This window comes from Lissotriton vulgaris, chromosome 8, assembly GCF_964263255.1.
Source record: "Lissotriton vulgaris chromosome 8, aLisVul1.2, whole genome shotgun sequence".
Lineage (NCBI taxonomy): Eukaryota > Metazoa > Chordata > Amphibia > Caudata > Salamandridae > Lissotriton > Lissotriton vulgaris.
This window is the reverse complement of record NC_141696.1, coordinates 743,749,520-743,774,276: the sequence shown is the minus strand read 5'-3', so window position 1 is coordinate 743,774,276 and position 24,757 is coordinate 743,749,520. Positions and strand designations below refer to the sequence as shown.

The window sequence follows — 24,757 nt, the reverse complement described above, 5'->3', positions numbered from 1 at the left end:
TCTTAAATTGAATAGTGCTGAGAAAAACTACACCATAGCAGAAAAAGAACTGTTAGCCATCAAGAACGCTTTTTCTGAATGGAGACATTGGATTCAATGGACGAAGAACCTTGTAACAGTCTACACCGATCACCGTAATTTGCAATTTATGAAATCAACTAGACAACTTTCTCCTAGACAACTCAGGTGGACGATGTTTTTCTCTGAATATATTTTCGTCAACACCTTCAGGCCAGGTAGAGACAACAGGAAAGCAGAAGCTTTAACCCATCAAGATACCCAGATCGTCGAAATCCTGAATCCAGACAGAACTATCATTTCACCAGATCAAGTGGTGTCTGTCTGGTATCCGTACCTTTTATTGGAGAGACTGGCTCAAACATCATCCTGAATGGAAGATTCTGCATGGGGTGCCCATGAAAGGGAAGCAAGTACTATTACCCACCAAAGAGACCAGACAACAAGCCTTTCGTTGGTGTCATACACTGCCCTGTGTGGGACATGGTGGGGTGCAGAAAACCATAGAAGCGGTGTTAAGACAGTTCTGGTGTCCATCTCTCCGGGGAGACATCCTTCTGTGGGTACATGAGTGTGATATTTGTGCTCAGATGAAGACAGATCACACCAAGACCCAAGGCTTGTTGCAACCCATGCCTACGCCCAACAACCCTTGGGAACAATGGTCCGTTGACTTTATTGTAGGATTACCCAAAGATCAGGGGCATACAGTCATACTTGTGGTCGTGGACTTTTTGACGAAAATGGGTCACTTTATTACCTGTAAACAACTTCCTACGGCAGGGCAATTAGCGAACCTGTTATTGGTGCATGTGGTTAGATTACATGGGCTCCCCAGTACCATAGTGTCAGATAGGGGTTCGCAATTCACAGCACAGTTCTAGAAGGTTTGGTGTGCAAGGGTGAACAACTCTTCCGCTCTGTCCACCAGTTTTCATCCACAAACAGATGGACAGACGGAACGATTGAACCAAACACTTAAGCAATACTTAAGATGTTATGTAGACACTAACACAGAGGCTTGGGTGGATTGGCTATGGATAGCGGAGATTGCTTATAATAATGCACTTCACAGTTCCACACATCATTCACCCTTCTATAGTTCCTAAGGATTCCATTCATGTTTTGTCCCATTTGTAATCCCCAGTCGTTCCCTTAAACTTCCTGAGGTGCAGCAGAGATTGACACACATCAAAAGTACCCTATTAGACACCTCTCACCATCTTAAACTCGCCAAGATAGTGTACAAAAGACAGGCCGATAAACATAGGAGACCCGCTCCGGAATATAAAAGAGGGGATCTGGACTGGCTTTCAACACGCAACATTCAGTTTTAGAAACATAGTTTTCTGAATCCAAAATAAATTGGCCCTTATAGGGTATTGCGAAGAGTGGGGGAGGTGGCAGTGAAGTTGCGTTTTCCTACGAATTTCCGTATTCACCCTGTATTTCATGTCTCCCTGTTGAAACCATCTCATTGTCTGGTCAAAAAACGTCCCTGTCCTTTATGGGTTGACCAGGACCTGGAATACGAGGTGAAGGGGGTTGTGAACTCTAAAGTTTCAAGGAACAGACTGTGGTATTTGGTATCCTGGAAGGGATATGGGTCTGAGGAGGACTCTTGGAAGCCTGCCTCTTCAGTGCATGCGCCCCGGCTGGTGGCTGTTTTCCACAGGTCTTTTCCGGATAAGCCCTGTTCCTGTCAGGGCTCACCGGAGGGGGGATGTACTGTCAGGGGTCAACAGCAGTGATAGCGATACAGAGTGCACAGAGCGGAACAGGCATGAGAAACTACAATTCCCATCATACCTTGCACTTCAGAGAGAAGATCGCGGACACAAAGGAATTTGGCCCTTCTTACAGACAACCAGTACCTGTCCTAGCAATCCACGGATCAAGAACAGTATTACTGCTGCCCCTTGCTGGAAAAAGGAGAACAGGTTTGTGTCCATTGACCTGGTTAAACCACATCAAGCAATAGGCCAAGTGGACTCCAACCAAGTAGCAGATGCCCTAATCTGGCTACTATCCAAGAGGTTCAAACTGAGAGACTCATCACCTTTAAGGAATCTACAGTGCGAAATGAAGTACTATGCAACAAAGCAATGGAACTTGTACCTCTTGATACCCAAATAACAGTTTGTCAAGAAACACCGGTCTACCAAGAAGTAACAAGTGATCAAACGGTTCCAGCGATTTCAATGAATCCTGATGCAATGCCTACAAATAACAGAACTGCCTCTGGATATTTCATTAACTTTGATACGTTTTCCGAGGATCCCAGTGAACCTGAAACAACGCCAGTAAAAAGAACTTTCAAAGAACAAACAACAGAACTTTTTCATCACCTGGAAAAGACTTATCTGGCTTCCCCATGGATTGAGCTTTGAATTGTGTTAGGTCTGCTTTTTCTTCTAATTTGGTTGACTCTGGTAATAACTTTGGGAATGCTGATAAATGATAGATATGTCAAAATGGACACAGAAAGTAAGAACATCAACTTACTCCTCACACCCCACAAATCCTCACATCGTGAACAAAGAAACTTGTCATCAGTGAGCATCACAGCTGTTCCTATACCTGGCGGTATAGCTTTGGACAGAACTGAATATGATATTTTTGGCCCGTTGGAGCTGTTGAAGATTCCACACCAATTCAAGATTTCATTAAATGACTTTGTTTCATCTAGTACCTCTTCTGATGATTGGGACTTCGAGACTGTTAATAACATGATGTCAGACTTAGAAATGTCTGCAGAGTTCACAAATCATGAATATTTAGAAGCTTCATCAGACTATGAACAAATGTATTGATATAATCATTATGGTCATCATTTCTTTCACAAATCTGCAAATCCTAGAAATGTATTATTATATATTCAATGGGAACATTGTCCTACTCCTCCTTAGGGCAGCTCAAAAACTTTCGGCAACAAGTTTCCATACTTTTCAGGGTTCAATTTATCCAATCCAGAATCGTTATACTTTAGAAATGTAAACAAAACTGGATCAAAAACAATGTTAACAAATACAAAACAGATTTATTCTGCAGACTTTTATGCCCAACTGTCTGGACTAGGTTTCGACTTTTAGAAAGACAACATTGAGATGAAAACTGTCTGGGCTACGAAAGATTGGCAAGTGCAGAGATTAGAAGCCTTATTTCGAGCCTGTATAATACCTGAACAAATTATGTTTTTGAATGACACTGTCCAACAGACGTCTTGTCTTGGATTAGCCAAGATAAAGGACCTGAACATTCCATCCATACCTAGCCTACACCTGATAGTGAAGACACTTCAGAGGGGGAGGTCAATGTACATACTATTTTGCTTCACAACAGAACAGATCCAGATTGAAAAAAATGGTTGATCTGGCCCACAGACACAAACACCTGTAAAGATAGATTCCTGAACAAAACCGAGGGTTTCACATTCACTAGGCCAGACCCAAGATATGTTCAAAGTCAGCATCTAGGAATAGTAACAACATACAGTGTAGGGAAATTGTGCTTTGAATGGTTACATAGATCTACACTCAAGGATGTAAAGCAACACTTATCTTTACTTAAATATGGCGCTGATCTTAGGGAATTCTTGCTAGGACCAAGAACACCGCGTCATAAACGTTTTATAAATGCCGGTATCTATGCTGCTTGCAATGAAGCATAAAAGATTACGCAAGCAGAGACTGCAGAACGAATACGAGAAATTGATTGTATTAACTTAGAGAAAACTCTCTCTGTAGTTGACAATGGGTTAACGACTCTGTCATCCAGGATATATTCATTGGACAGAATAGTCTGCCATAGAAATCATGGAACAGGACTTGGTCATGTTGCAACATGGTTAGTCGCAATTACGTTCTATCATGCTATTAGGCTGGACGTTGCAAAACCTTCGTTCAGGCTATGTGCCTTGGCGTTTAAACAAAACCACGTCACTGTTTTCAGAATTCAATCTCACTGATAAACAGTTCACATTGGCACAGAGGGGAGCATACTATACGGTGCTGAGCATTGAAAAACTGGAAAGATTACAATTTACAGTCGCTGAAAAGCCAGCTACTGAATGGATAATACATGGAACAATCAATCTGCCTGTTACAATTTTGCATGTTCAGTATTGCCTAAAACATATACCAGCAGGCACATATGAAAGGTTGGATAAAGAATACATCAAGACATCCTGAGAATTACTGTACACATACAGATGTTGGAGTGGGGGAAGGGAAGTATTTCTTAGTGGCAGAAATTGTGAAAACGCAGTAGGCGGTTCTCTCCTTTGTCAGGGTATTAATTTACACGGGGTCTGCGACGGTTCCTCTACCAACTTATCCTGCCACCTGCAAGGTTCACCTGCTGCGGTGTTTGATCCAATTTTTGGACAACTTTCTAATGGAAGTTACCTCATGTTGAACGGTCACAGCTGCTGTGGCATGTTGCCAGGTATACCATACCTAGTAACAGTGTCAGCCAGGGTCGCTTGCTGTATGCACGTATTATTTCCTAAAGCAAAGACAGACAGGGAGTCGCCTTTATGGCCTTCACTGAACATATCTTCTATAGGAATTGATACTTTAAGCAGAATGAAAGCCATTCTTTTGCAAAAAACTGTGCCACTGAACTCGGCCAAAGAAACCTATGATCTACAAGTTGCAAGGACTTCTGCCAAAATACAGGCCCTCCTAACTACAAACTGCCCTGTACATTTCTCATAAATGTTAAGTTGTATCTTAAACATGTCTGATACAAGCGGTATTGTACATGTATTCAAAACCGTATTTTCTGGACTGTTAGCACCTTTTGAAGCAGTCCTAGGAATATTTGAAAACTTCGTGCACTCAGTGTTTTGCAGACTGCCTCTCATTTTGGGACTCGCTGCAGGGATACTATTTTTGCTCCTGTCGCTGCGCTATGGCAAGCCAATTCACCAGTGACACCCAGTTCTCCATGGGGACAACTCTACTGGCAATGAAGTGTTGTGAGCGCATTGTCAAAATTTTGGGACTATCTCGTCTATGAGAATTAAATACCACATGCTTTCTGTAATTCAGACCAATCTGGCAAGATTGCATCTTACCTGTTCTACGCTGCCTGCTATGCGGAGAAGAATGCATGTTAGACTCCTGTCTCACACGCCCATCAGTCATGCCAACAGATGTTGATACTTTGCTTGAACCAGTAGTGGCCCATGCACTGTGTTGTCCTCAGCGGTTACCAATTCTGATGACAGCATTCCTTGAGATCTCACATACGCAAAATGCTGACAGTGAGGTACGAGAGAAAACAGGCGCACAGGTATCATCCATTACGAACATTGCTAATGCGACCAATGCTGACAGATATGCTTCACATCTATGTGTGGTTAATCTTATAAACGAGGTAATCCAACTTTCACCTACAAGGGTAGATGATTTTTTTCACAGACTTAAAACATTTGATGTTCTCTCCAAACACTAACACTGATTTTTGATCTGGCACACAGTGCTCTGAGAGAAGTTGAATTCAACCTTCATTTTTCAAAACAAAGTTCTAACTTTGGACTCTTTTTTCTATGATTAATTATTTTTTCTAAGTTTGTATTATTCCTTTTTTGGCACAAAATAATCTGCTTAAAGTAGAACTATTCATAGAGAACAGATCTGAAAAAATTCCAGAGACAATATTTGACCTTGTCCACATACACAAACAGTTTTATGTAATCTGACATGAACTGGTTTCGGCCCTTCTTTTTTCTGTATTTATGAGCCATTTCATAAATGTATATTTGTCAAGATTCATTCAGTTAGCATTCAAATGTCAACATATATGCTTCAAATGAACTACTGCTTTAATGTGTGCAGCACCAATGCATCTTTTATGTGTACAACCAGTACAAATGCATTTTTATGTATTTTTGGGTGGGTTTTAACACATCATTTTTAGGTTTGTTTAACGTGTTTAGAACTTAGTAATGTCGTACATAAGAAAGTGGAGTGGGTGTTCTATGGCGTTTTAGATTCCGAATGAATTTTCCCGATTCATGCCTTTATATAAATACAATTCGCGTTGCCTTTTTATAGGCATAGAAATCAAGCCCTAATTTAGGCATAGCCCATGCTACCCAAATACAGGCAAGGCTACTTCCATCCGTTCATCAACGGCACAACGATTTCGTGGAAAACCAGACTCTTGAGCAGAAGGGGTTTCCCCCTAGCCTGGATATTGATTTCTCCACGAAACTCATTATTATGCATGAACAACTATTCCTTAGGGGTTTATCCATGACGTTCATATGCCCGACTTTGCGTCAAAGATGGCATTCCTAAACACCTTCAAGGTATAAATATACCTCACTTGCAATGGCAAAGCACTGTGTGGTTTGGTGCAGTTCGACTACCTACTTGCCCGACTCAGCTTGCTACAGCAAGTGCCGAAGGAAGCTGACTCTCCAGCTGACGCACTGACATGAAGCTGTCCTCCTCTGTTGAGAATCCTGCTCCAGTGTATCCGACTCCCCTTGCGGGGTGTTAGGAAATCGAGTCCAAGACAGAGATACCAACCTCCTTCATTTTAAGGTATGGAGCTGATTAGAACCTAGAGAAACCTTTGGCAGTTCTTGGCAAAAACTAAACCTATACGAAAGACCATACTTACTTCTTCCCTCGTGCTAGACTTAGGTCAGGTACATTGGGGTAGACGTATTTTAGAAGCACCAGTTGAGTATTTTAGCCTGTGTTATTTATGTATGTATGTTTATATGTCATAACACCAGACAATGCTATTACAGTATTATTTTATAATACTATTCTTGCTGTACGCATTATACTTTGCATTCGGTCGAACAATTGTAGCAGTTCACCTCTCTTGCATGAGAAAGAAGACTGTTCAATAAACCCTTTTCATTGAAAATGCCTGTCTCACTATTTCTCTGCAACTCTGTAGAAATGAAGCATGCACGATTGACTGAGTAAAATAGTTATCTTTTGTTTCCACAACTCTGAAGATATTTGTTCCAGTCCCATGGAAAAAAAGTTGTCATGTTTATGCTGTTGTCAGAAACGAATCCCTTCTTTTGTATTCGAGAAAGTTTCTAGTGACCTCTGAGCTAGCTGGCACTCACAATTAAGTTTAGTATTTTCGATAGAGACATACTGACCTCAGTCCTATGTCACATCTATAGGATATATTATTCCAATGCGCAGAGCCTATTGGGAATATAGGAACTACACTACACCGGTTTCGGACTAACAGTCCTTATCAGCCAGGCTAGCTTGAATCCAGATGCAAAGTCAGCAAGGGCCCCACGTCTGAGCATACCCTGCCAACTTAGGGCGAACAAAGCAAACACAAGGAGATGATGGACTGAGTGCTGAAACTTTCAAACACTCACCCCAGTCACAGATCTGGGTTGAATCCATCATTATTCTTTAGCTCACTTTGCCACCCCAGTTCAGACAGAGCTTTATGCAAATCAGTCTTGACCTTGTGCCTCATGGGACTGTCCAAACCGAACTGCCAAAGCCATGTCTTCCCTGGACCAGAAAAAAGCATCCTGGGACCGGTTTTGGACTAACAGTCCTCATCAGCTAGGTAAGCTTGAATCCAGTGGCAAAGTGAGCAAATGACCCACGTCAGGGCATACCCTGTCAACTTAGGGCGAACAAAGCAAACAAAATGAGATGATGGATAGGGTGCAGAAACTTTTCAAACACTCACCCCCAGTCACAGATCTGCTAAAAGGCATGTGGAAGGAGAACCTGTCATGTAGTTCCTACCAATCCATAGCGTTTGCACGTTTATTGGACAACACTTTGGGTGAGGTGTCTAGACTGGTTCTGGGCACTCCCTCAGGATATGATGGCCTAGAGACCAGCTAGCACACAAAGCCCCACCCCTAACCTTGCCGGAAAGCAAATAGTTTTTGGCAACCACTGAGCATGACAACCCTGACTCCTCAGGGAACATAGAAACAGATTAGTACCTTTGGCTCAGCCACTCGTGCTTACTTGCTCCCAGAGAGTATACGTAGAATACGCAGTAGGACGTTTGCAATATATTCATTGAACCAGCGTTATTATTGAATAGAATACATGTGCTGTGATAATCAGTAGGCATAAGCAAATTAAAGAGATTACAAACACCAAAAGAGAGAATAGTAGATATAACTCTACCATGGTACTAAAACAGTGCATATCTGCAGGAATATAAAAATGCTAGCAATCAGGTGTACTCCTACTATGCAAGCCCCACTTTTAGTGTACCTGGAGTGTCAATAGGTGTGAAGCAAAGAATCCCCCAAGGGACGATCCAACTCCATTACCTGGTGAGAGAGAATGTAGTTGCCCGTCTTTGTCATGTACTGGACCGCTGCATGGTGAAGTCTCAGCATGCAGAGACCCTTGGTGTCAGCTAAAGTGCCTCTTCTACTAATATATTGGAATGCTCGTTATTTATATTAGAAAGCAGACTTGCGATGTGCATATAGATTAGCAAAGTTATGGTTATGTAGATAGCCCTGTAGCCCCATGGATGAAGATAACACAACATTTTTACATCGTGTGTGAAAGGGCCTTGTACATGATGTTCGAGGCATCTTGAAAATGTTGTGCGAAGCTAGATGTGTAAACAAAGTAGTTTCAGAGAAACTAATCCAACAGTGTTGTGAACGCAAATATGTGCAAAAGGTCATGATAGTAACGTTATTTGTGAAAATTGGACAATGTAAGAAACGAGCAGCTTCGCTACATGGCCCTAAACCGGGTACATAACAAATCCACCAAGAGGGAGTTCTGTAGGGTAGAAAGGGGAGTGCCTGCCCAACGCTTGTGGGCATGGGCAACAGGCTGAAGTCCAAGCAGCAGGTTTTGCCTCTGGTTAGTAACCACATTTACTGGGAAGATACCTCCTCTACAGTGAGCCTAAGCCTACTGGGTATTGAACAACAAGGGCACCTGTGGTCCCCCAATGCTACAGGGCCTTTCTACTGGAGCTGGCTCACAAAATTCCCCTGTCAGGACACTTAGGTTAATACGCGATATTTGCAAGGCTTGTCCCCCACTTGAGCTGGCCTAGATCAAGAATTCCTCAAATGCATTCTGTATGATTTGTGTGACCTGCCAGGTCAGCAGGACGACAGGGTAAAGGTTTAAAGCCCCACTAGATCCCTTTCCTGTTGGTAGCACCCCCCTTGAGAGGGTGGGCTTCAACATTGAAGGGCCTATGGAGCCCCAGACTGTAGCAGGCAACAGGTTAATCCTGGTTCTGGTGGCAATCCCTCTGAAGACTACCATGATGCTTGTTTCTGGCCCAGGAAAGACATGGCTTGGCAGTTTGGGTTGGACTGTTCCCATGAGGCACAGGGCAAATGTACATTTGATTTACATATAGCTATGTCTGAACTGGGGTGGTAAAGTGAGCTAAAGAATGATGATGGATTAAACCCAGATCTGCTACTGGGGTTGAGTGTCTGAAAAGTTTCAGCGCTCCGTCCATCATCTCCTTGTGTTTACTTTCTAAAAGTGGCATTTCAAGCACACAATTTAAAAACCACCTTTACTAAAAGTTGTGTTAGTAAATTCTGAGCTCAGTTTCTCTACCTTGTCACAATGGACATTTACACTTGTAAGATGTTACAGTGTAGCTCCCATGTTATCCTATGTGACAGACAGTCTTTCAATAGTGAAAAACAAAATCCACGGTATTTCACTATCAGGACATGTAACATACACCAGTACATGTCCTGCATTTAACATTTACTGCACCCTGCCATGGGGGTACCTTGGGCTTACCCTAGGGGTGACTTATATGTAAGAAAAGGGATGCTTAGGGCCTGTCAAGTGGGCACTTGCCAGGTCAACATGGCAATTACAAACTGCGCACGCAGACACTACAGTGGTAGGTCTGAGATACATTTACAGGGATACTCATGTGAGTGGCACAACCAGAGCTGGAAGTCCACTAGTCGCATTTGATGTACACGCCATGGATCACTCAGTGCACTTTATTAGGGATTTACCAGTAAATCAAATATACCAATCATGGATAATTAATCAGAGTTACAATTTACACAGGGAGCACTTGCACTTTGACACTGATCAGTAGTGGCAAAGTGCCCAAAGCATCTAAGCCGGCAAAAACGAAATCCATCACACAGTCAAAAAAGCAGGAGGTAGAGGCAAAAAGTCATGGAAAACCACGCCAAGGATGCCAAGTCTTACACATGATTAGATACAAACAACACAGAAAAAGAATGGGAATGCAATCCCAGGCCACCAGAAGAAAGTGCCGAAAGAGGCTAGTATTAAATATAGCTTTTTTAAGATACCACACAGATGGCACTGGCCACCACAGAAGCTATATAGATTTAATCTGAGTCCAAGCATAAGTTGTTGGCACTGTGGGAAAGAAGGCAGTGATATAGTACATATTGGCAATTTACTGGATGGTAACAGACTGAAATTGTGGTAGCTTGTGGACGAAGCCTCCATCTAACAGTCCCTTTGGTTTTACTACACAATTTCTTGGACATTAGACGCCTTATAGCAAACAGAGATGGATAAAATTGCACCTCTTTTTTGGTATCCTATTTATACCTTTTGCAGCACTGGAAATCTGAGAATGCCTCTGGAAAAGATGATTGGTACCAGAAACTAGAATCAATGACCAATGTTCTATATTTAAGGAAATGCAAGGTCAATTCTTACTTGACTAATCCTCTTAGTAATATGTTCGTCCAGAAAATATATGAGCAATTAGTCAGTCGTATACAGGCTGAAAAAGGATCAGACACGTTCAACCATTAGTAGAGATACAGAAGCATTTACAAAGAAGGTAGCCTTATTCAGAACACATGTTCAAAAAAGGTGGGAACATTTTATAATAATGTCACAATAGCACCATGATATTAGTTTGTTGATAAAGATAATGGAGAAGATTAACAGTGGATTATGGTAGAAACCTACAGTTCGAGATGCAAATTCTTATCTCAACTATGAAAGTTCAGTTGGATAATTGTATTAAAAACTATGAGCAAAGGTATATTTGGATTAGTAAAATGAGTCACTATGTTGTGTTCATTGTTACACCACATAATATATTTTCATTTTGGTAACTGCTTACATATGTAAACGTGATAACAGAAGAAAAAGCAAAAAAAATAATATAAATAATCTTACAAACCTGATCTTCACAATGCTTGATCTTCTCCTCTTGTTCTTTAATTATTTTGCTTTGTTCCTCCATTTCTTGGGCAAATCGGGCATTACCAGCTTCTTGTTCTTCTTGTAATGCCAATTTATATTGCTCGATTTCTGACTGCAGCTATAAAAAGCAAGTCATTGTAAATTTAACAAAGAGAAATTTGTGCGGAAAAAAAAACTTTTAAAAAAAAGAAAGCTTTTAGTTATCTACATATTTATTTATTTACTTAACTCTTGTAGTATGCTTCAGAGCATTGGTAGAGGATCAAGTAAAAATGCCAGCCAGTTGTAGACAACTGGAAGATTTGCAAGTTATAACTGAAATGGTTGTAATGCCTAATTTCAAAATGAGGAGCATCCCTTAAATTCCAGGACCCGTGGAGCGCCATGTTTTTTAGGACATTAGAGGGGAAAGGAGAAATTACCCAGACTATTGGCAATGAAACTCCTGCGTGTGCTGCTGACCTTGAATATAGAAGAGTAAGGTTAGGAATTACTCTTATAATTTTTAAGAGGTGTTTAGATGGTTTACACAACTATGGCTCCAATATTCATGGATACTACAGTTGGCAAATCATTATGAATTGAATATTTCCTCAATTAGATTTTTAGGTCTGACGTTGGCCAAGACCTTTTGATTTTATTAAAATTATACGTATAAGATACTTCCTTAAATGGGCTTTCAGCCAGCCCTCTTCAACTATTGGTCTGTTGTTAAGTCTTTCACATTTTCTTCCACCCATTACAGCATACATCATGGGGCATTAAGGCAGTCCACTCAATCTACTCAATAACGTTTCACTCCATGATGACACTCTGCAAGTTTACAGGGAGCACAAAGTAATTCATTTCAGTGTGAGGGACTACAATGCCAATGTGTTGTTTTTGAGATAAACATGTATTTTAGCTTTTTTCGTTGGTGAGGGCCTGGCAGCTTCGCCAGGAGGAAAGAGCATACCCATTCACGTTGGTGAGGGCCTGGCAGCTTCACCAGGAGGAAAGAGCATACCCATTCATTTAGAGCTCATCTCTCTATGTTTAGTCATTTAGCAAAACGTTGAGATCAATGTGATTCATTAGGAATCTAAGGTGAGTGAACAAGGTGTTTCTGCTGCTCAGTAATAGGGGTGGCCTACTAGATTTATCCTACCAGGTTCTGCCTATGGAGAGCCTAGGTTATTCAAGTCTAGGGTAAATAAAAAAGGAGAAGGAAATAAGATTGTAGTATGAATTGACTGTGGAGTGGGAGTGAAGAGAAGGCGTTGGAATTATCAAACACAAGAGGTGAGTGTGAGCCAGGTTTGTACTGTTACTTGATTGTTGTTTTTGGCAAGTACAAGGAATACTGTCTTGGTTGGGTTAAGCTTCTGGAAAGAGCTGGACATCCAGCTTTGGATGATATGCATGCAGTGTTTGAAGCTCTTCATGTCTGAATCAGAGTAGGCTTTCAAGAAGAACTGTATGTCATTGACATATTGGGGAGAATTGATGCTTTGATCTCTGAATGGTGCACCAAGGGGCTCCATGAAAGGTCGAAGGTAACAAGAGGCAGTAATGAACCCTGGGAGACTCTGCATGTGATAGATGCCTTTTGGGACTTGTATGTGTCCATATGAACAACTGGTGTTAGCTGGAAAGGTAAAGGTAGGATGAGAAACAGTGAAGGACATTGGTGGAGAATTCCATTCAAGACTCCAAAGTGCATATGTGGGTGGGATGGTCAACTATGTTCAAAGCAGCTAAGAGACCTAACAATATGAGGAGGCAAGGGACCTCTTCATGTTTTTTCTACAGCCTGTATATTTGTTTGCTCATCTTGTCAAATCCAGTACAACAGGGCCATCTCTCAGCATTTTCACAATATGAATATCACTTCTTCCAAATATGAGAAAGGATTGCAGTACACAGGCTGCAACATGGGAGGACTAGTTGTCGGAAAGTATACGCATCCCATTTCTTCTGACCTGGCATGACCTTCGTAGTCATATCTGTTTTTTTAAACGTGGTAGTTGATAGACTGTGGGTGCGCCAAGCAGTGACGCACAGCATTCTCCTGTGTTCTCTGTGTCTTTGAGCCATGTACAGAAAGTTATTTCCAAATTTACTGCCTGTACTAGATTTCTCAGCCATCCACTTCTTGTCATAGGCTCTTGTGTTTTTATTTGTAGTAGTCATTTTTAGGTGAAGTGGCCTCCTTGAGTTGAAGCCATCACTCATTGGATAGCCTGAAGGACCATCCCTGCACTGTAATAATATAGGCTGGAGATGAGTTGATCAGTTGGGATACAGGCCTTTTAGGTTTGTACATATTACAATTCTCATGTTCGTATCTATCCTTGGTGTCTAATTATGCATGTATTGTCAATGCATTACTCCTGGTTGGAGGTTTCATACCACCCTCACCAGTAGTATGATGGTAGCTGGAGGTCTTTGCCCAATGTAACCAATGTTAAACAACAAAAATGGTTCTGATGGGGAACACAAATACATTGAAAAATGCATTGAATACACAAATAAAGCAATATATACAAGGAGGGATATATAAGAAAACAAACACTGACCACAGTAGTTATAAAGGTTAATCTTTTAGTGTAAACCTTATAGAAACTGAATTCACAGTTCTTTGGATAGCTGTCCAAAACAAACAGCACACATAAACTGTGTATACATTGAGTGAATAAGCTGTGACTGGTGACCAAGTGTTGTGAATACTTTAAAGGAGTACAAACATAATCAGACATATAGACAAAACATTACATTGAGAAAGTCCACTTTTAGAATACAGTAGTCTCAAACAGGGTAATTTATCTCTTTGTTTTGTTGAAGCTCAGAGTGGACGGAAACATAACGCCGATGTTTCGACCCTAGATAAATGCGCAGATTTGTGCACATCCGAGGCGGGTCTTCATCAGGACTACAAACCAAAAGGGGGAAGTCGGACAGCCTGTGGATGTAAATTGAAAAAGGAGGTAGGTCAAGGCCTGATGTGTGTCAGTGATAAAAACAAAATAGGGCATACGTCCCCATTGTGCTCACCTGGTTAGAGGTGCATATTTTTTCAAACAGGTTCTTCAACTAAGTAATGGAGAGTGTCAGCCGACATACTCCATGATCATATATGGCGAAAGAATTTCTATAAAAAACAACAAGGCGAGACTCAGGCCTCTGCTGATGTATGTAATGCCTGTTTATCATATTGGTTGAAGCATACCGTTTTCCTTTTATGTAATCTTCAGCACCGTCCGGTGGGAAGATCGGTGGAATGAGTGCCTCAGCAGCGATCACCTAAAAAATGAGTAAGGGGGTCCACTATCAGCTCATGGTGACATTAACACGGAGCTGCACAAGTAATGTTGGGCCTCATGTAGTGATTGCTTGGCCTCTAATTAAGCGTCACAGAGTGATTTTGTAAAGGTGGTGGTCATGAAAGCCAAAGAGCGCGGCCATGCTCCTATCAAAATAATACAGCGTAGCAAGTGCCAATTAACTACTGAGGAAATTACGCACTCCAGCGGTATGTATATATATCCGATCCACGGCAATGCCTAGCCCGCATGATCAGTCTCTTGCATGCTTGGACCACAATTATGTAATCGCAATCACTCACACATTTCCTCTGTAGTTAATTGGCACCTGTATTATTTTGATAGGAGCATGGCCACGCGCTTTGGCTAGGACTAAACTTTCTTGTAATCTGTCTACTCAGTATGGCAGAGAGAGAGGCATCCAACCTCATAGTGCCTTCACTGTGGGAACATTTCAAATGAGGCCTCATTGGGACTTCCTGGGCAGACCAGAGTTCTGAGCTCTTGGTTGTGCCCCTTTTGACACACTTCTTTGTATACAAAATATCACTAATGACGTCGATGTGACAAGTTTTGCCCACCCAATGTGCAATTCCAACCACCCCTACTCAAGCTCAGCAATGGTTTTCATTCCACATCTTAATAAGATCACAATTTTTAAAACGTTAAGTCATTCAGAGCACCTGCATCAACTTCAAAATGTGGTGTGCCTCATTGTTCAATCCCATCCCTCTAACGTTCCCCTCTACTCATGGAACCACTTTGGGCCATGCACCAGAAAAAGGAAACCAACAATCCCAAGCTAGTTTGCTATTGAACCATTGTGATTGTTCGCACTTGCCTACAAAACAATGTTTATACTGCCTCGAATTTGCAGCATACATGCAGAGTCAAAGAGTAGGCATCTATCATTGAATAGAATAAAAGAGATATCAAGTGGGAGAATATTGGCCTTCGTAAAATTGGGAACAGGCTCTTTCCCAGCAAGCTCATATGATGAGAAGTAATTTGGCCCAAGATAAGTGGTACTTTTAGTGGACTTCAGATTGATATAAAAGAATACCCTGCTCCAAGACCTTTCTGCAAGGGGCTGAATCAAAGTGCATTGTATAATTGAAAAGTCCAAATTCAGCATACCTTAATAAACACAATTAGCAAATATACGATCAGATACCAGACATTCGTAAACCGGAAACACAAGAGATGGTCATTTCCGGAAATACAGTCCTTCTAGGGAGCAGTTGCCTCCCATATGACTATGAGATTGGGAGCAGAGGGGATCCCTGATGCTCTTGCAGCTTTACTAGGAAGCGCTAGACAGCTGGGTATTACTTCCTTGAAGACATGCATGTAGTGCTTGTCGCAATGCTGGTCGCTAGATCCTTAATAACTGGCTTGTGGAAAGCTAAAAAGCCCTCAGGCATAGAATCATGATAACAAAAATGACATTTACTTGCTGAAAAGAAATAACTTCACAAGAACTGGGACATTATATAAGTTTGGAAAAATCTAAGGAAAGAATTGGGGCAAATCCTTAACTGACACATCAGATATCCAAATGTATTAAGACGTTCTCTTTCCATTTCCATTTCTTTGAAAAAGTCAAACACCCTAATCCTTCCTCTGACATCAGAGAATAGGTACAAGTCCTACTTTGTCACACTTTTCCAAATCAGCCCTAGCACTTCTCAAGACCACCTCATCAGAGGACCCAAACAATTGGAAACAGCACTCTTGCTCTAAAAAGACACCCACTGGCTTCCAATTGAAGCCAGTAGTGACTTCAAAATTGTCAATTGTCATTCACAAAGTTCTTCATCTCAACCTCCTTTGCCACCTAACAATAAAGTCTGCATCACGGCAGGAGGAAGAGATTCTCGCTCCTAGCAAAAAAGCAGAAACACAAAGATTCTCAAATAAGCCTTGCCTTGCCAAGATCCAAGAATCTGGAACCTCCTGCCTGCAGATCTCAGACTTTATACAAATATTCCAGCCTTCCGAAACAAAACTAAAATCCCACTAGTTTTAAATATATCTACGGACCAAAGAGTGATACCCCTCCTCTCTCCGAGCCATTAGTCGATTGTCACCGATTTTGTGATATATTCCTTGTTACCTGTGAAGCTACACCGCAGCTATCCTCTGTGAAGCTTGTTTGTTGGCTATGGGTGGGGCCTTCACCCTTGCTCCAAGTCCCAGTTTCCATAAGCAGTACCACACTGTGCTCAAGTCCATCTGTTTGATCCCACCCAGCCTTTTCTACAGCCTAGTTTCTGACCCCAGGTGGCATAGAGAGCAGTGGGTCCGCTCTCTCCTTGTTCAGCTGACCGACCAAGCCCCTGGGTTGTTTTTTCAACAACAGATCAAAATTCAAAAAATAATCCACTAAAATGCAAAGTTTAGATTGATAGCATAGTTTAAGCTGTCTCTACTTCCTAAAGTCTCTCATGTGGCTAGATCCATGATTTATCAATCTAATTAATAAATAACACATGTTAACAAATCTATTAAACAATGCTGTGCAAGCCCCAAAACTAAATCTAGGGATGACAATTGTTAATAACGCCCACAGACAAACGAGGAAGAGAATTCAAGTACATCCTAAGTCAGTACTGACTAACAGATCATTCTCCCCATCAATGTCCCATATCCAGAATGTTGAGTCCATATTCTTCATTATTACCTGGACTGCCATCATCTTTTCCGAAACCTTTGAGAGCCAAGAGGGAACAGCAATGCTTATTGTATTGGTAAGCTCAGATGATAACCTCAAGGGTCATGTCCGCGCTATAAAAAAACTTTTTAAATCATGCTAAACAACTTAATTCAGGTTAGAGTTGGAAATATTTTCAAATGACTTCTCTTTACTTGTAGTGCCACAAATGATGATGTAAACAGACACAAATAAAAGCTCTAGGAGATAAGAAGTTGTAGCATTTCAACAGCATTATATTGTTCTGAGGTAGAGCAGAATGGCCATTCCCATTTTTGCAATAAAAGACATGGATTCTCGGAAAAAACATAAAGTGCATAGACTATGTTATGTCGAAAAACAGATACAAACATAGGGCCAGATTTATTTCCTGGAGGAACGACTATTCTACCATGGCCTGGCCGAGGACTTTACATTCGCCAGGTTGAGACTATTTCACCCTTCAGATTTATAAATAACGCCCAAATGGTTGCCATTTATAAAGGCATTGGCAGGAACCTCTGTCACCGTGGTTCCTGTCAATGCATTTTACTGTTTGCTAAAGGGCTGCGCCGGAAGAGCTCAGCCCTGTAGCAAACAGAATTATTTTGTCTTTAGAAAAAAAAAAATCGCGAAACTGAATTTTATTTTTGAAAAGAAAAAAAGAAATGCTCCCCGCACCATGAGAGGCTTCTCCCATGACTGGGAAGATCATTAAAATAGTATTATTTTTCTGTTCTGTACAGTAAAGTTTTACCTGGCAGTAAGGAACAGCAAAAAAAGAATTATATGACCACCCATCTGAATTGGAGAAGACTGTCATGTAGCCGTTTCCCCCTACGACCCTGACTATGCAGGACTGTCAGAGTCGATTAATCACAGGGAAGACAATGTAGTCTCCGCTGTGATTAACCCTAAGGTGTACCCTTAGGTAAATGTGGTGGGCGGACCGCATTATTTGCGGAAAGGATACTCCGTCACCATTGCAACGGATTATCCTTACCACCAAGAAATTAATTTTTACATTTAAGAATACTTGAATATGTAAAGTTGTAATGCATTCCAATATTCAAAGTTCTACAAAATATATCTTCATATAGAACTACTATACCTGGTTCTTTTCTTCCTTGTGTAATTCTTGTAGGTGAACTAATTTAGCATTCCAGGTGTTTTCCTAGAAAACAAGTAACAGAAAATGTATACAAAAAGGAAATGTTTCTAATCCGTATCCATAGTGATCACATGCATTTTTTTCTTTTCAGGTAATTATCAAGGAAAACTTACTTACCCATAATTATGGTTCTACATCATTCATGTCTTCTTTAAGTTTACATTCCAGGCCACGTTGCCTATCTACTTTTGTATAAACAAAATATTTTCTAGTTGATTTTGTTTTCGAACCCCATTTTGTCAATTGGGTGGACACATTATGTCCAATTCCCTGAAAAGTGATAAAAGCAACAATATTGCAGAACCAGTCTGTCCCACAATGCTCCAACATATAATGGGGAAGAAGACAGCAATTGGAAATGGGAACAAAAGGGGTGGATGAAAAACAGGTTAGATTAATTGTGTCATTTAATATTTATGGAATCGGTACCAAAGCGGTAACAGATAGTGAGTGGGAAATAAGCATTTTCTGCATGGCATACGGACTAATAGAAATATTTATGATTAAGACTTTCATCATTGCTGTTGCTGTCCTGGACCTCCCAACAGGCTAAAATAAGCCTCAAGAGCTTCTGTTCAGGATGACAGCTGGACAGGAGCCTGCCCACTGAGCTTCAATTCATCCATTGTAAACCAGGGTGGGGCATGCGCATGTCGGCCTCTCAGTCAACCGACCACTGAAAGGCTTGAATTTACTTGGTTATAACGTTGTGCACTCACTGAACTCACAGAAGGCAGTGGGAAGGCGGGGTGGGTTCGCAGACGGCCCATAAGCAAACAGCATCAGTAGTGGCACACCTTGAGGACCAGATAACACAGGGGGGCCAGCTTTGGCTTACTCAAGCCGGTCTAGGAGTGACAATAGCAGCCCAAGAACAGAGCCCAAAGGAGCATGCTTTTAGGAGAAGGTTGCCACGTGGTAGAACTAGCAAAGCAGTAAAAGTACAAAGCGATGCCATGGGAACAAAGAAAACATGAGGTGACATACCAGGAGGTGCAAGAGACAGGCAACTGGCCATGTGTCTGGTGCCCGTGAGCAGGTGAACGCAACAGATCAAAGGAGCAGAGTCTATCTCCTATATCAGCAGAGACTATCTCCTGACTAGTCTGCTTGAAGTGGGTCAATCCCATTGCAGCACTCTTACAGAACAGCCTGTAGCTGGGGGAGCAGATGATCAGCAGATGGCAACAAAGGGGGCAATGGAACTACAAGTCATGAACCGCGAGGGGTGTTAAAGATACAAAGGAAACTGCTGGGGCAGTGGACCAAGTGCACAAATCCAACCCACATGTGGTAGAAGACCTGGAAGTTTGTAGAAGCAATAGATTCAGCTTCGTTAATGCAACTGTATCAGCAGTGAGTCAAACCAACATGCTGTGTCCAGTAAAGACATAGGGGGAATCCTGCTGTCTTCAGAGGGCCCTCCCACAGCATGCTGCATACTCGGATGAACATTAAAGTATTCTAAATTGAGAAGTGCACCCTGGTAGGTCTCCTGCAACAGAACCAAAAAGGTGAAGACAGTGGTCTCTGAAGAAGGTACCAGTGATAATCCTAAGTCAGAACAAGCGGGGAAGACATGGCAAAGTGACCTCTGTCTATACATAAGTCATTGCAGAGATTATTCTACTGAAGCACCAGACATATGGGAGTGCAACTAAGTTTAAATCAACAAATTCTGACGAAAGATGACTTTTGGAAGGTTTGGAAGGGTATTACAATCAGGCTTTGAGAAATCTTTCACTGACAACCCCACAAACCTGAGAGTAGACATTAGCAATGACCGGTGACCTTTAGACAGACATAAACAAAATTAACTCCAGGATGGCGTCATATCCTTTCTAATCACTCTCTGCACCGTGAAATGCAGAGCCATTGAAATCAGACTATGGCAGTGTGCTGACTTCAAGATTTAGGGCTAGATGCATCAAAAGGTTTTGCCCATTCTATGTCTTTGGAAAAATATGTTCATGCATATGTATGTATGTATTGGCATTTATATAGCGCACTACTTACCCGTAGGGTCCCAAGGCGCTTCGACCGCTGCGAAACCCTTCCTGGCTTCCCTGAGAGATGGTCCCTTAATGGGTATCTCCAGGGTGAGACCAGGCATCCCCGGCGGTCTGGTGGGGCCGTTAGTGAAGATGAGGCAAGCTAATGCCCAGAGTTGCCGAGTGTGATCGCTGATCAGAGTGGGCACCGAGGCGAGAGAATTATCGAGTCCGCTGACCCTGGTCCAGAAACCTGCCGCGCCGAGAATCGAACCCTGGTCCGGGCCGTCCTCTGCTCTCGGGTCTGCCGCCTCTAACCAGTGAGCCACACTACTTCACTTCAACATGCTGTGTCCAGTAAAGACATAGGGGGATGGCCCTTAGCATCTTATTAATTGACTGAATGAGAGCATTCCACAGAATGGGGAGGATCAGTGTGAAGAATGTGCAGTTAGATAAGAGTCTCTATCATAAAAGAAAATACCAAAGGTAACATACTTGTTCTGATAGACACATCTAACTGCAGATTCCTCATCTTGTGAATAGATACCAAAGCAGTACCTTCTAGATGGATGGTCGGTGGTGATGCTTTGACCAGAAAATGCTTCAGGACAGATCAGGTGAAGAGCCCATCCTGTAAAACCTGGCTGTCAAGGCAGTAACGAGGGACACCTCGTTGCTGCCTGACAGATGTTCAGAAATGGCACACTGTGCCCTAGCACAATATTAGCAGCCTTTGCTCTGACGGAATGAGCGTGCCATTTCTCTGGGGGTTGCTTTTTAGCTAGCAAATAGCAGATATTTATGCATAACAAAATCCTGTGGACCTTTTCAAATCATGCTCCAAGTTGTGGGGTCCACTTCTAACACTTGTCCTAAGGGCATGTTGTGTTTAAGGCTTTACTTCGGCCTGCACTAAGTCCACCCTGGTACCCATCTTTAAGAAAGGTGATCGTAATGACCAAGTTTGTTAACGCCCCATTTCGTTATTGGACTACCTAGTAAAGGTCGCCGGGCATGTTGTCTTAAATAGATTGCAGACCTGGGCTGAGGATACAGCCATCATTTCTGATTTACAGTACGGATTTCGCACTGGTCTGTGCACAATCGAACAAAGCCTGAACCTGAGCCTCATTATAGGAAAATATGTCCAAGCAAAAAAAGGGAGTCTGTATATGTGTTTTGCTGATTTGAACTCAGCGTTTGATTGTGTCAACCACTCAAAGCTTTTGCAAATTTTAGAGCAAACGGGGGTGGATGGTCAATTAGTAAATTTTTGTAAACAATCCTATCTAGAGGCCCAGGCCAGGGTTTGTTACGGCAGAAGGGGCTTGCTCAGCTATAGTTTTTCCATTGGAAAGCGGGTAAGGCAAAGGTGTGTGCTCGCACCATTCGTTTTTACCTTTTATATAAATAGTCTTGGAGACTTTTTTAGCACAGGAATGTCTAGATCTTCCCAACATTGGCAACAGGGCAATTGGTGTATTATTATACACCGATGATGCGGTCCTGCTAGCCCGCACCACGATCGGTCTGCATAAAATAGTGACGAGTTTCGTACCCTATATGTCAAACCTGGACCTTAAAGTTAACATCTCAAAAACCTTTGTCATGAAATGTAGTAAGCCCAGTGTAAAGTCCAGCAACATTTTCATACATAGCGGGAAACTTGATTTCGTAGATAGTTTTTCATATTTGGGGGTTGTTTTTGACAATAGGGGTTCATGGGCAAAAGAAGTCAAATGCAGAAAATTACGTTTTGCTAAAGCTACAGGTGCTCTGATTAATTTTGCAGGGAGGTTGGGCAAGCTCCCCATTGATGACCTCCTGGTATAATATAAAGTCAAATGTATCTCTGTTGCCTTGTATGGGGCTGGCGTTTGGGGTCATGTAAATGTAAAGCCACTCCAACAAGTTGAAAATAGTTTTCTGAGATACCTGCAGGGAGGATCAGTGGCAGTGATCCTCCTTGATCTCAGTGCAGCCTTTGATACGGTCAGCCATGACACCCTGCTGTACCGTATGTCCCAGGTCGGGATCAAGGGCAAAGCGTGGTCCTGGTTTCAGTCGTTTTTAGAAGACAGATCCTTCCGTGTGTTCGAAGGCGAGTCTGTGTCCACCAGCAGACCTCTGAAATGCGGTGTCCCCCAAGGCTCCTCTCTAAGCCCTGCACTTTTTAACCTGTACATGAGGCCACTGGCCGATGTCGTCCGCCCATTCGGGATTAAGATTATCTCCTATGCGGGCGACACGCAGCTGGTGGTCTCCATGACGCAGGAAGCCAATCTACCTGTGCAGGGCGGGCTTAGAGAATGTCTGGAGGAAGTGAAGACCTGGATGTCCCAATCGTCCTTAAAACTAAATGGGGACAAAACCGAGCTCATGGTCCTAGGCCTCCCGGTCCCCAGCTTCCCCGTCGCCCTGTGGCCACCCAGTATGGGCCCTCCACCAACCCCCAAAAACAGCATTAAAAGCCTTGGAATTTGGATGGACAGATCCCTGTCCTTCAACGTACAAGCCATGAAACTCTCAGCCACCTGCTTCGGCATCATGAGGATGCTTAAGACAATTTTCCCTCTCCTCCCCATGGAAGCCAAACAAACAGCTGTACAAGGCCTGATTCAATCCCGCCTTGATTTTAATAATGTACTTTACCTCGGTGCTCCGGAATCTACCTTGAGAAGGCTCCAAATAGTTCAGAATTGCGCTGCACGCATGTTACTCGACCTTCCCCGCAGAGAGTCAGTAAGGTCCGGACTAGCAACCCTTCACTGGCTACCGGTGCGCCAGAGAGTTATGTTCAAAGACATGTGCATAGCTCACCAGTCATTCTGGAACACGGGCCCCAGGATCACACAGGATCTAATCACCCACTGCATGCCCAATAGGAATCTACGATCTAATCAGACCTTTCTTGCAGTGACCCCCAGAGTCAAAAGATCTAGATCTGGAGGTAGGACGTTTTCCTACAATGCTGCTAGGGCCTGGAATGCCCTTCCACTGTATCTAAGAGCTAACCCCAACCTTACGGCCTTCTGTAAACAGCTGAAAACCTTCCTATTTCACCCAGTCTAACTAACTCCCACTCTCTCCCCTCTGGGTTCCTCATGGTAGGATTCACGGTATTCCTAGCGCTTGGACGCCTCCGGGCAGCAATTCGCGCTCTAAAAATTCACATCCTATCCTATCCTATCCTATCCTAGATACCTCTTGGCTGTCCCTGATAGCACAGCTACTTACATCTGCCATACCGAGCTGGGTGTACCATACCTGTCTGACCTTATTCAAATCAAGCCAATTTTACTATGGCATAAGGTCTAGACAGGTGTGTCTACTGGCCTAAATCGGGTAGAGAGTGTTTGAAACTGCAGCAGGTAAATTACATCCACTGGCTTGCTTATATTGAAACATTTTTTGATGACCTCGACCATATTGAGTTGTTTGACAATCCTGACACCATGTTTCATATATCGAGGAAGGACCTAAAAACATTATATTTAAATCACCTGGAGACAATCAGGCTGTCTTCTTACATCATGAAAGAGACAGTCAGAGCCAATCAATTACTCTTGATTCAATCAGGGATAAAACCATATTTCTTATGTACCCCAAGTAATTATGATAGGTTCTTACTGACGAGCCTACGTCTAGGCAATTTTCACAACCTGGTTACAATTCCCCAATTAAACGACTGGTCACGTTCACTCTGCCCCACATTATGTTTTGTTGTAAATTTTATACTGTAGTTAGGAGAATATGGATTGTGCCTTATTTGAAGATACTAGGTTTGAGGCAATGTCGACCCGCATTCATAAGGCTTCAATCGCTAGCTGATGAAAATGTCACAAGTCACATTGTAAAATATCTGAAAGGGGTGGTCAGAACAAGGTCATCGATGCAAGGTCCAACTTCTGTTGAAACTATCTGACTCACATGTTGATTTTGTTACTACTGGAGCATGCATCTAACACTTTGTAATGTGGCTGTTATTTCATATCTATGGCAACTGTAATGGATTTTTTTTTTTGTAAAATTTTTTATTTTGCAGACATAAAGAATAAAACATCAAACAAAAGGTACCACATAGGGTGCACAGATGATCCCACACAGTGGGAAAGCATTAGAGTAAGACGAGGCAATGCTGCAATACAAGAAAATAGTGAACAAGAGGCGTCGCCAGCCGTAGGTGTAGGCAGTCCTGCTCGTACCCCCCAAGGTGGGGTTGCTCAGTTAGTTCAGCCGATAGGGAGTCCAGAATCGCCATGCCATCGAGGTGAGCCTCGTCTTATCGATATAAATGTCCCAACAGTAGCACCAACCTTAACTCCCTACTACTCGCCCCCCCCCTCCCGTGACGGTGCCGCACTCTTTCCCCATACATCCGTCAGGCATACTTTAGA

The 24,757-nt window shown here is 42.4% G+C and overlaps 1 protein-coding gene across 1 annotated transcript in view; it reads right to left on the bottom strand.

Annotated features, from left to right (window-relative positions):
* LOC147697944 (uncharacterized) overlaps positions 1-24,757 on the bottom strand; it is a 1,308,576-nt gene that overhangs the window by 914,045 nt on the left and 369,774 nt on the right. The window contains exons 7-8 of the mRNA XM_086936165.1: positions 18,307-18,369; positions 11,179-11,319 (exon numbers count right to left, since the gene is read on the bottom strand). Of these exons, the coding sequence (XP_086792291.1) occupies positions 11,179-11,319; positions 18,307-18,369 (204 nt within the window). The remainder of the gene's footprint in view (positions 1-11,178; positions 11,320-18,306; positions 18,370-24,757) is intronic.